Source organism: Papilio machaon, chromosome 8, assembly GCF_912999745.1.
Source record: "Papilio machaon chromosome 8, ilPapMach1.1, whole genome shotgun sequence".
NCBI classification, from domain to species: domain Eukaryota; kingdom Metazoa; phylum Arthropoda; class Insecta; order Lepidoptera; family Papilionidae; genus Papilio; species Papilio machaon.
Genome location: NC_059993.1, coordinates 6,376,647 through 6,389,013, shown reverse-complemented (window position 1 = coordinate 6,389,013; position 12,367 = coordinate 6,376,647). Strand labels below are relative to the sequence as shown.

At 32.3% G+C, this 12,367-nt stretch overlaps 3 protein-coding genes and 1 long non-coding RNA gene across 4 annotated transcripts in view; 2 read left to right on the top strand and 2 right to left on the bottom strand.

Moving 5' to 3' along the window:
• The window catches only part of LOC106720336, an 87,037-nt gene extending 84,412 nt beyond the window's left edge, over positions 1-2,625 (top strand). Inside the window, exon 7 of the mRNA XM_014514979.2 lies at positions 892-2,625. Coding sequence (XP_014370465.2) covers positions 892-2,411 — 1,520 coding nt within the window. The 3' untranslated portion in view covers positions 2,412-2,625. The remainder of the gene's footprint in view (positions 1-891) is intronic.
• A 1,194-nt stretch (positions 2,626-3,819) lies between these two features.
• LOC106720250 (U1 small nuclear ribonucleoprotein C) lies at positions 3,820-4,688 on the bottom strand. Its single transcript, XM_014514844.2, has one exon. It carries the CDS (start codon positions 4,634-4,636, stop codon positions 4,121-4,123), a length of 516 nt encoding a protein of 171 aa, XP_014370330.2. The 5' UTR covers positions 4,637-4,688; the 3' UTR covers positions 3,820-4,120.
• A 282-nt stretch (positions 4,689-4,970) lies between these two features.
• On the top strand, positions 4,971-11,490 carry LOC106720188 (CTP synthase). The gene is made up of 10 exons (XM_014514773.2): positions 4,971-5,151; positions 5,244-5,414; positions 5,943-6,160; positions 6,625-6,789; positions 7,817-7,938; positions 8,799-9,053; positions 9,491-9,783; positions 10,001-10,229; positions 10,463-10,551; positions 11,324-11,490. Exons 1-10 carry the CDS (start codon positions 4,977-4,979, stop codon positions 11,410-11,412), a joined length of 1,806 nt encoding a protein of 601 aa, XP_014370259.1. The 5' UTR covers positions 4,971-4,976; the 3' UTR covers positions 11,413-11,490.
• The window catches only part of LOC123721172, an 83,185-nt gene continuing 78,687 nt past the window's right edge, over positions 7,870-12,367 (bottom strand). Inside the window, exon 3 of the long non-coding RNA XR_006756165.1 lies at positions 7,870-7,931. This is a non-coding gene — a long non-coding RNA (uncharacterized LOC123721172). The remainder of the gene's footprint in view (positions 7,932-12,367) is intronic.

Genomic DNA, 12,367 nt, shown 5'->3' with positions numbered 1-12,367 from the left:
TTACACATCACAATTAAGTATTGTACGAAATTTATTGTTGCATCTAATCCACGGGTATTTTGTTTAAAAACTCATCCTACATCGCTTTGCACAGTGAACGAGATTGCTTCCAATGGTTGCGACTTTGTTAACGCCATCTTCTTCAAAGGTAAAGTTTTTGTTGCTTTCTTGGCATGTCCAATATTCATATGCATGAACATACTAATAATATTTCTTGTAACATAAACCTACTTTAGTTTATATCTGAGCCTATTAACCGCCACACAAATCGCGATGAAGTAATAATCGTTCTTTTTAAGTTTGAAGTATTAACAGTTCTAACTCACTAGTAACATTTTTACATAACTATCCACATAATAGTCTAACCGTACAAAGATTTAAGTAATACTAATTAACTAACAAACATACTTACGCCTACTAAGTTTATTATTATAACATGTTTTGAAATTGTACCAACCCATGCACTTTTAAAGGTATCAATCACTTTTAGTCAAATAAAATCCAAAATCATAAAGTGTAACGTTTTCACTTCGCTATTTGCATTATGATGAAGCTTGCGGAAATGGTTTTAGGTATGTTTTGAATGTATTGTCATTTAGATGCTATGGCAGTTTTCAAGATGTAATTAGCAAATTGTTTTGATAAAAAATTGTCTAAACTAAAAAAAAAAGCGGTGACTTTGTCTACAAAAACAAAAAAGGACCCTCAAATAGAGGCCGTTATATCCAGTTAGATATTTAATACGTGTGTAGTACGTTATTTACAAGTAAATGACTTAAAGAGCCTATTGCATCTTGTAGCTATACATTATTATCAAAAAAACTATTATTAAGGGGTATGTGTGCTTAAATTAATGTTTTAAATGTAACGTTATTTTAATTACATTTTCAGACATTCGACATGCCAGTGCTGACAAACCCGTTTTAGCTACAACCCGAAAGACACAGAACAACGGTCCAACAGTTGATCTAAATGCAATAAGTCCTACTCTCCATCAGCCCCACACGGCACATCTGCGAGGCCGACATGGAGTCCTTGATTATGAAAATTCTATTCAAAGAGGCCAACCTAAATATTGGACTCTTCCTAAGAGAACGCCGTTGGATCAAAATTTCCAAAGACTCGTTCATGATCAAGGTCGAGGAAGAAACTTTCCTGAGAACACAACAGTCGCAGATGTACATCTGTTAGCAGATAAAGGAAGTGGTGATAATGAATATATTAAAATCTCTCCCATAGATCCTAGAAATTCGGGTACCTTTAAATCTTCCACTCCCACTAGTAAAGAAAATACCATCGATATAAGTACAAAATTGTTGTCACCGGTTAAATCTACTATGACAAACGAAGAATTGTATGCAGTTATCCATAAAAGTAAAAAGAAACTAAATATTAAAGAACCACCAGAGAGGTCAGAGTCACCGGCTCTGTCCACGTTGAGTTTATCGCCCGTGCCTTCGGAGCCATCCTTGTATAACAAAGGTTCTCAACGTTATCCTGAAACTGGTTATTTAGGTGATCCAAGAAGCAGGTGGTCTCTCACTGAGAGACAAATGATAACCCAAGCCGCCCCGATTTTGACACCTGGTATACAAAAACAAGAGAGCACATGCGCTGACCGATTTGGACCGATACCGCAAACTTCGAGACTTGATTTCAAAAAACTACTCTTACAACACAGTGTCAAACTTAATACGTTGAATCCACAAAGTAAGTCAGCTAAGTTATCCGCAGTGGAACAATTGAAATTGTCTAAAGAAAAATCACCTATGACGCCACCCAGTAACCGATCGCAGATTAACATACTGGATCTCAGCGGATCGCCGAAAACATACAATCATAGAAAGACTATAAAGTCTAACAACCAACCTACGTCACCAGGCAGAACAGGCGCTCTAATAAAAGAACATAAAAATACACAAAAAATATTACTGTCGCCTAAATCGCAATGGCGTTTTTCTAGTCCGAGATCAGATGTACTCTCTACGCCTATACCTGAAGCTAATAACGAGGATGAAACATCTAACAGCTCCGGTGAAAAACAGGACGCTTCTCCAGTCAGCCCGCCATCTAAAACAATTCCTATCGTAACTAACCAACATTTTGGTGCTCGTAGAAATCTTATACCAATATCAGAGAGGACTCCAGAAGTTGAAAGCGATTTCCCCGAATCGATTGATCATGGTGTATTCCCTCTGAACGCTGATCAAAACAAATGTCACGTTCTAACCAGATCAGAGATACTGCAAGCGAAGCGGGCAGAATTTTTCAGTACTTCTCCGGAATCCTCACCTCCTAAATTTACATCATTTAAAAGTCCTACATCGTCAGGTCCGACAGGAACTCAGAGAAGTGAGCCATCGCCTGAAAGAGGAAAAACTTCACCGACGACGCTCGAAACGGCTTTATGATGATCCCGATAGTGTGAAAGCCTTAAAGCGGTGCTTTATAAATTGTTTAATAACATCTGTTTTGTAAATATAGCAATGAAATTGATAGAAGCTTTAATCTAGTCTTTCTTGCTTAGAATCTTTTCTGAAAGCACGAAATGTTTTTGAAATTCAGTGTTTTTTACCGGAAATGGTAATTCGAGCTCAAAATTTTACTGTTTTTTGTTGCTCTAATGGGGCCAATATTTGTTTCTAATATGATATTAATATAATTCGATGGTTACAAATTAGCGTGTAAGTATTTATTGAATAAATAATAGGTTTTACCTATGATTGCAGTGTTTTCAATTTTTCAAAGTTTTTAAGTTATTCGGAAAATAATAAATGTGTTGAATGATATCTTGACTTTATTTATTACCTATACCCTCTTTACTCCTATTGTTTCCTACAAGTAGATCGAATCTTGCGAAACTTGCGTAATATTACATTTTAAGGTCTATTAAAACTTTATTTACCAACCCTCAGCCTCATAACTACTCTAAGATTTTACTTTGACATTACATTATTTTTTTCAAAATATTCTATTATTTTAAGTGTCAAATCTTGTAATGTCTTTTATCATTTAAAGAGATCAAGAACTAAATCAAGAAGTTTACTGCAATATTGCAAATATCCATAGTTAAAAGAAATTGCAAAACAAAGTTTAATGTGCCATTTTTATACTAAAAGCCACCAATGAATGTTGTAGCTTGTTCTATCAAAATTAGATTTCTCACAATTGTATTGAATACAGCTAATTTGATTAATGAAGTGTCTTCACCTCCGCTGGGAATAACACATTCTCTTATAGCTCCTGTTACCATATTTACTACATACATTTTTCTCAGTATCTTTGTATTTGGAGCAATAAGAAACAGATATGCATCACATTTTCTACAAATGTATGGACTGGTTGCTTGTTGTACGCTGCAAATATCTTTATCAATTGCAGTATTTAATGGTTTTAAGTTAGTGAGGAAAACAAGACATGCCCCATTGCTGCTAAGTGGTTTGTTACCAATGATTTCAATATGTCTTCTATTATCAGATCTTGTGATGACAGCGTTATACAATCGAAACAGAACTCTAGTGGCTCCACCATCCAGTACCTTAGCTGAATAGTGTAATGTGATAGTTTTTATTACATTGTTTTCTTAATATTTTTGTTGTAATAAATACCTAATGTACTAATAAATTAAAACTACAAAAATTGTTCAAAATTTATTTTACAAAATGTTAATACAAAGTTATTTTAGTCAATACATACAAAAAAATTAATATGGGCTTAAGAGTTCTAATTTGAATTCTGATTTTGTAAACTGATTCATTATTTAGATGAACTTTAAGTCATATCTTGTAATAATTACATATTTTTTTATAAATATAAGAACTTAATGTCTCTAAGCAACATTATCAAGATGTATTCATGAGGTTAAAACTTGTATGAGTATCACAACTCTAGTAATTACTGTTGAAACAGTTTGCAAAAACTCTCTTGGGTCACTCTTTACTACATTTTAACTGCTTTTATAATAATGAATGATATATGAACATTAAAACAATCTTTACATTCACTTTAAATATATTTAATACATTTACATCTGTAATTAACATAACCTTAAATATGCAACACTTTCTCGTTTTCTAGACATCTTTGTCTATATTGTTCATTTATAATTGTTCACTTTGCACTATTTGTTCATTGGAGGTCCATTCATTAACGGGGGTCTCATCTGACCCATTGGACCCATAGGGCCCATGGGTCCCATCAATGGACCCATCATAGGTGGCCGCATCCCCATCATTGGAGGCATAGGTCCATGTGGTCCCATCATCATAGGAGGAGCCATAGGTCCGCCGGGACCCATTCCCGGAGGTGGCAACATCCCTGGAGGTCCACCAGGTGCGGGTACGGGTGGTCTGGGTCCTCCTTGCGCCATAACAGAAGGATCCCAAGGAGGAGGTATGGCTGCTCCTTTGTTACCAAATGGATTCTGAGCAATTTTACCAGCTTTGAACGCGGCGGTCGTAGCATCAATAAGATGTTGTGCTTGTTCTTCCATCCATTTCTGATAATAGAACTTTACGTTATCTTTGTGTTTCCTGCCCGTACAATGGGTTTTTCTGACGCTAGGTGAATCGTGGGTCAAGTAAGTATCGCAATAATCACAATAGTATTTCGGCATTTTTCTTAAAATACACAACATAAACCTATTTCCGTAGAGAATTAGAGAACGCACTTTTGACAATTGACAACCTTAAATAGCTTAAATAAAACAAAAACCAAAGAGTAAGAGAGAATGTTCGGGATCGGGAGAGAATTATGTCAAAGAATAGAAACGTGTTGTACAAATATATTTTTTTTAAACGATAGGACGGTAACAACTGGCAACACCAACACTAGAACCTGGCGCGCAGTGTGAGTTTGACGCAGGCACATGTGTGATTGGTTCTACTTATAATTTATACCGATTCGATTTCACACTGAGAACTAAATTTAATAAAAAAAATTTAGATACGATGCTAGTAGAAGAAGTTTAATACAAAATGCCGGACATGAAATACATTTTAGTAACTGGCGGTGTCATCAGTGGTGTTGGAAAAGGTGTCATCGCAAGTTCTTTCGGAACAATTTTAAAAAGCTGTGGTATTGATGTTACGTCTATAAAAATCGACCCTTATATTAATATCGACGCTGGTACCTTCTCGCCATATGAACATGGTAAGCTTTATGGAATTAAATTGCAAAACAATACACCGCGTGGTTACCGAAGTAAGTGCGACAACATATCACGTTCTATTTTTATTTTCTAGGTGAAGTTTACGTGCTTGATGACGGAGGTGAAGTGGACCTTGATCTTGGCAACTACGAGCGTTTCTTAGATATTACACTGCATCGAGACAACAATATTACAACCGGGAAGATTTACCAACAGGTCATTGAACGTGAAAGGCGAGGGGACTATCTTGGAAAGACTGTTCAAGGTGGACATTACTCTGTCATTTTCTTAGTTAAAAAAAATCAGCTAATATTTCGACGCCCCCATCGAATAATCCTGCACTCTTAACGGGTTCTTGTTTTCCGTCGAATTCGGCATCTAAAGATCCTATTATATGTTGTGATTTTTTTTATATTCTTCTTAATGTTAATTACGGAGATAAAAAGTCATTATTGAAACAATTTTTTTTCCGGTATTATCATGTTTTATTCATAGCACACAATACGCCCGGAATACATGAATGAAAATTAAATACAATGTAGCTATCAAAATTAGCTTTGTTTTGGTATCTGACAGATTCATTTACAATAATTATTGATGAAGTTATTAAAGAAATACAGTCTTTGCTTCTCCAGAAATATTTGATTTTTCCTATTACGGGGTTATTCAGTGGGGGCATCGATTTGTAGTATTTGCCCACAGGTTTTGAATAATAAGATTTCAAACACAAATACTCTTTTGAAAGAGTTGTGTTATTGATAAAAAATTTTTTTATTATCCCAATTGCCAACAGTTATACCACACATAACAGACGCTATTCAAGAATGGGTACAAAAAGTGGCACATATTCCAGTCACTCCTGATAATTCCCCTCCCAAGGTGTGCATTGTGGAGTTGGGAGGCACAATAGGTGATATTGAAGGAATGTCATTTGTGGAAGCATTTAGACAATTCCAATTTAGAGTTAAAAGAGAAAATTTCTGCTGTGCTCATGTCTCCTTAGTGCCAATGGTGAGTGAAATATATTTGTATTATAATTAATTTTCAAAATAATTGACATTGTACATAACACTGAAACAGAAACTAATCCTTACTTAATTCTCCTCCTTAAACTTGAAAGGAATTCTGTCTGTCTGGTAGGCAGAGATAATAGACCTAAATTTGATATGGTTCTGAGACACCTCATACTTCTTCTACATTCATACATCTATGCATACATATCTGTTAAGAAAAATAATTAAACTAAATAAATAAAATGATACCCAAAGACAGTATTTCATGCGGGCACAGTTAGTAAGTTAAATAAGTAAAATTTTAAGTATCCCAAAAGATTATAATTGAAGTGTTTTTTTGACATTTAAGATTTGACTCATGACATTTTCATTCATTACTAGTGGCAGTATGTAACAATAAAAACACGATAGTTAATTAACCACATACAATTAAATAATCAAAATCTTATTATTTGTTTACAGCCAAAATCAACAGGTGAACCAAAAACAAAACCCACACAATCATCCGTCAGAGAACTAAGAGGACTTGGTCTGTCCCCTGATTTAATTCTATGCCGTTCTGAAATACCTATTAATCACACAGTGAAAGAAAAGATTTCTAATTTCTGTCATGTCGGACCTGAGCAGGTAAGTGATTCATGTCATCTATGCGATTATTTAGACTTCACTATAATAAATTAGGTTGACATGTTCATGTGGCCATTGTTTTTACGTAATGTTTTATTTACGAAAAGATAAATAGAAACATTATATTTATTTAATACCATCCACATGAAAAGAAAATAAAATTAAAACTTGTTCTGTATATTTTCGTAATTAAAGAAGTAAATTTTAAGTTCCATTAAATTTATTTTTAAACAGATATCTGAAAAAGAAAATATTGGTTCACAAGTATGTACAATTTTTGATTAAAGAAAATTATGTACTTATTATGAAAGTAATTTTATATGCTTCCACAACAAATTTAGTTTTGGCATTCGCTTGTAGTTCTTTTAAAAACTTCTATATATATAAAAATAGTGTAGTATGTCTTAGAAAAAAAAAATAGATTACTGGACAAGTAGATTTTGGAATGAGAGCTCCAATCATATATTATACAAATAGTAAATCAGTAATCTAGTAATATTTCTGCTTTAAAGTTATTCATAACCATAACTGGTATTGCATTGTATTCTTTTATTATGAAACAATTAGTAATACAATAAAAATAATTATGCTTTGAAAAATGTTTATGTTTAATGTATACAATTGCAATATAGCTTGGTTTACAAATCAATATCATATATTAAAATGTGGCATATAAATGATATTAGTAAATGTAGCCATTAAAATTTTAAATATTATAAAAGAATATTCCAAATATATAACTTGTTCACTAAATAAGTGACAACAGATAATCATCAACAAAACGTTTATCCTTTATGTACAAAAGTATAGCACAAAGTGAAAAAAAAATACTCTTACAAGTGTACACTTCATCCATTAACTGAAATACAGAAATATAAAACTATGATAGATGAATGTTTTTTTTTAGTTTTAAAAGTGAACTATTGCCAACTAAATCATTTTTTAAAAATGAATTTTATTTCAAGAATTTGTCTATTTAAATCCTTTTGTGTTGTGTTTATTTCTTACTTGAACCATTTCCGATCAGGTTATATGCATACATGATCTGAGCTCGGTATACCATGTGCCACTGCTGATGGAAGCACAGGGGGTGGTGCAGTATCTCAATGAAAGGCTGCAATTGAATATGTCCGTGCCTCGACCTGGAAGGTAAGATGGGTTTCTTGAATAACTATGATAAATGAAGCAAATACAAATATTGAAAACATAAAATATTTGTGTATCTTTCTTTAAATTTTAAAATAAAACATTGCTTTACAGAATTAAATATTTTCAAAATTTTGTACACAAGCCTTGGACTATTCATCTGTAAATTCTTGTATGACATATATTTTTAACACGCAATAACATACGTAATCATGACCTTGTTTCAACAATTTTGTTGTGACTTAAACATACAACATATAATATTGTACATATGATCGTTAATTTATGTTTGTGTTATATGTGGCATTAACATTTTTGTTTTATGAAGTTGTTAAACAATGAGTAAAAAATCTCAATATTGTTTGTATACTCTGTAAGATAAAAAAAAAAACACTTCCTAGTAGATAAACTTAGAGACTACCTCAATTTGAGAGCAATAAATAAAGTAAACATATTACTTCCTAATGTAACAGTAATCATGACTAATGTTATCGGTCAGGTCACGCCAGTTAAATACTCAACATTTAAAAACTAAAGTATGTCGGGATTTGTTCTAGTTTTCTGCAAAACACAAACCTCAAACAAAAAAATTAATTGTATTTTGTTTTTATTTATGCCAAATACAGATTATAGTACATAGATCTTGAATAACTCTTGGTATATCTATCCTTAAACAAGCTTTTTGATAAATTAAACCTACCGCCACAATAAACACTAGCTTAACATGTTTTGGACATTTCCTCAAAGGAAAATATTTCACAAGTTCCATGAGTTTTTACCACTAAATCATACAAAAATAATTTATTCATCACTCTCATTCTCACTGGAAAAAATTAATAACACAAAAACATATCTGTTAACAGATTTATGCAGAAATGGCGTAACCTAGCGAAGAGAGTAGAAAATTTACGTAAAGAAGTGAACATAACTTTAGTTGGGAAGTACACTAAGTTGGAAGACAGCTATGCAAGTGTTACTAAGGCGTTACAGCACGCGTCTATAGCAGCTGGGTACAGACTCAATCTGACGTATGTGGAAGCTGTTTCCTTGGAGCGTCAGACAAAGATAGATGATCCTGTTAGCTATCATAAGGCTTGGCAGGATCTTTGCAAGTGCGAGTAAGTTATGCAATGATTACAATTATAGCCTTCAATACTGGTTATTACTGCTTTATTAAAGGTTTAAAAATATGTATTACTAGCTTTTAACTGAAACTTTAAAAAAAATTGTAAGTGGTGATCTCCCAGTCTGTGTTCTACATCTATACCAAATTTCGTCCAGATCTATATAGCCGTTCTGGAGATACCATCTAACAAACATTCATCCAGATATCCAAATTTTCCATTTATTATATTAAATCATATTACCTAAGAGAGTAAGTCGGAAAAGTTAGTTTTTTAATTTCGATCTGCCGTTAATGTATGTCATTCTTTAAAGTCCATAAGAAACGGTTTACATATTATATTCAACCTAAAATTATTAAAAATATATTTAAAATATATTAAATATTTTAAATATATTAAATGTTATGTTTACATATCGATTTTTATTTCAGTGGCGTCATAATCCCCGGTGGATTCGGCCAAAGGGGAATGGAGGGAAAGATCGAAGCAGCTCAATGGTGTCGTGAAACGCAGAAACCTATGCTGGGCATATGTTTGGGTCTGCAAGCCGCTGTCATAGAGTTTGCTAGAAACGTTCTCGGTCTGAAGGGAGCTAATACCACAGAAGTAGATCCTAACTGTGAAGACAAACTGGTCATTGATATGCCTGAACACCATCCCGGAAATCTCGGCGGTACAATGAGATTGGGGAAACGCAAAACATATTTGGAATCTAGTTTAATATGTTAGTATTCATTTAATTTTATAAAGTGTGTTCTTCAATAGAATAATCTATACAACATATTTTATGCAATGCCAGTAATTTGATGAATGAATAATTTAAAATGTTCTAATAAAGAGAAAACAAACGAGAATTGTGTATAAAAATAGAATCCAAAGATATTATTTCTATATAACTTTTGTAACTTGATTATTTATATTAAAGAATTACCAATTTTCAGCACAATTATACAAGAAAGATATAATAGAGGAGCGTCACAGGCACCGGTATGAGGTGAACCCGGAGTACATAGAGCGGCTGGAGGCTGCCGGGCTGCGCTTTGTGGGCAAGGACGAGACGCGCACGCGCATGGAGGTGGCGCTGGTGGACGGACACCCATACTATGTCACCGTACAGTTCCATCCTGAATACCTCTCCAGACCACTGTCACCCAGCCCACCATTCTTGGGGTATGTTAAAATGAAACATTACTTTTTTAACAACTTTTTACTGTTCTCTGATGAAGAAGGGAATTATCTTTTTAAATAGGAAAGGACCAAAAAGGAAAAGTAGATTGTGTAAAAAAAGAATTTATAAAAAACGTGAATTGAAATATGACGGCTGATAAAGATGTATGAAGAGAAGCATATACATGTAACGTTTCTTGTTAATTTATGTATTAAATGTTTCTCCTTTTTTTTAGATTAATACTAGCCTCATTAGGAAAGCTGAAATCTTATCTCTCTAAAGGTTGCCGACTGAGTCCCAGAAATCAGTCTGATGTTAGTTCAGGTCAGTATAACTTTACTATTGTTGGTCAAATATTTGGGTCACTTGGAATTACTATATTTTTATCAAATATAATTAATTCTAATAATATCGCATTTTGTACAAACATTCAAAGTATATTATGACTACAAGATAAGATATCTTTCTAATATACGACATAGAAATAATGATTTTGTTATCTATCCAGTCATCAAATGCAAGCTCTTATAAAACCATAATCTATAGTACTAATGCATTATTCATCAGTCACAAATATTACGTTTTTTACAGACAATATCATGCACACCTAATTTAAAAATAATAAGTTTATGTAAAAAAATTAATACGTTTTTGAAATATATTTAACATAGTTACCTAATTCGGGGTTCAATAGTGAGGCAATAAAAAGGTCTCCTGATGCCTTTGGTTTGGGTAAATTTCCTCAATGTCATTTACAATACAAAATGATAGTTTGAAAGTCGACTCCCGATTAGACGTCAAACTTGTATGAAATATTCCATCTATAGGTGATGTATCCATCTATCTATAGATATCTATAGGTGATATCCATATAGATATATATATATATATGTTACTAGCTGTCGCCCGCGACACCGTCCGCGCGCAGTTAAAAAAAAAATTAAAAATAGATGTTGGCCGATTCTCAGACCTACTCAATATGCTCACAAAATGTCATGAGAATCGGTCAAGCCGTTTCGGAGGAGTACGGGAACGAACATTGTGACACGAGAATTTTATATATTAGATTTAAATAATGAATGTGTTATTGTTTCAGATGAAGAAGATATCTCAGTATCATCATTAAGTTTAATTGAAGAGAAAACTGTCATTGAAAATGGCAAGCATGTTAACGGTGTTAAGTAAAAATATAAATTTAAGCTATTAATCTTTATAGAGTTAAGTTCAAATGTAATTCCACATAAAATATACAATTTCTATGTATCTCAAATTATACTTGTTAATTTTTAATATATTTTGACTTGAAATATATTTCAATGTTAAAATGACGGAATATATTTTAATATGCCACTATCTATTTCCTTATAATCTAAATGTTATCTTTACAGTTAATCCAGCTTCAATCAATAGCAAAACTGCTATTTTTATATAATACTGCTCAGTATTCTTTGTATATCTGAAGTCAGTTTTAGAAGTATTACGTGAATTTATACAGAGTGAGTAAGATGGACATATACACATGACAAAGAAAGAATGTATTGTGAATCTTAGTTTTGACCTACTTATTACCAACTTCAGATAAACAAAAGTTTCTGTCTTAGATTAAAATTGTACTCAGTAGTATTTAAAATTTTTTTTTCTTATAGTGTAATAACTATAAAATTTATATCTTAGAATCTGATATATTATTATTGAACAGTGAAAGTGATTTATAAATTTAGCATAATATTACATAGTTAAGTTAATGAAAAAAAAACATTATTATCTTAATACAGTATTGTTTGTGAATAAACTAATGCACTCTCCTGTAAATTTATAAAATAATCCCAGTGGAAAAAGTTGTTATGTTTACCTTTGGAAAGAATATTCTGTTATTTGGAAGTTATTAAGAAGATACCTGTAAAGCTATTTGGTTCTTTGAGGTTAAATTCATTAATAATTTCCTTTGCGAAATTGTTGATAGTCGCATTTTTATTTATTTGTTTTGGAATATTGAAATTATTCACTGAAGCTTTTACTGTTTTATTTACTTATTTGGAACTTCTTTCAAATCATTCCTTTTACTGACCATAAAAGATTGGTAGAAACTAAAAACAAATTAATGTGAAAATCTGTCATAATAAAATTTTATCCGAATAAT

Excerpts from the sequence above, each read along its gene's own strand:
- LOC106720250 (XM_014514844.2), bottom strand. The coding sequence starts at position 4,636 with ATGTTGTGTATTTTAAGAAAAATGCCGAAATACTATTGTGATTATTGC.
- LOC106720188 (XM_014514773.2), top strand. The coding sequence starts at position 4,977 with ATGCCGGACATGAAATACATTTTAGTAACTGGCGGTGTCATCAGTGGT. Across the intron at positions 5,415-5,942 it reads TCTTGGAAAGACTGTTCAAG|TTATACCACACATAACAGAC; the intron begins GTGGACATTACT and ends AATTGCCAACAG. Across the intron at positions 9,054-9,490 it reads CAGGATCTTTGCAAGTGCGA|TGGCGTCATAATCCCCGGTG; the intron begins GTAAGTTATGCA and ends TTTTTATTTCAG.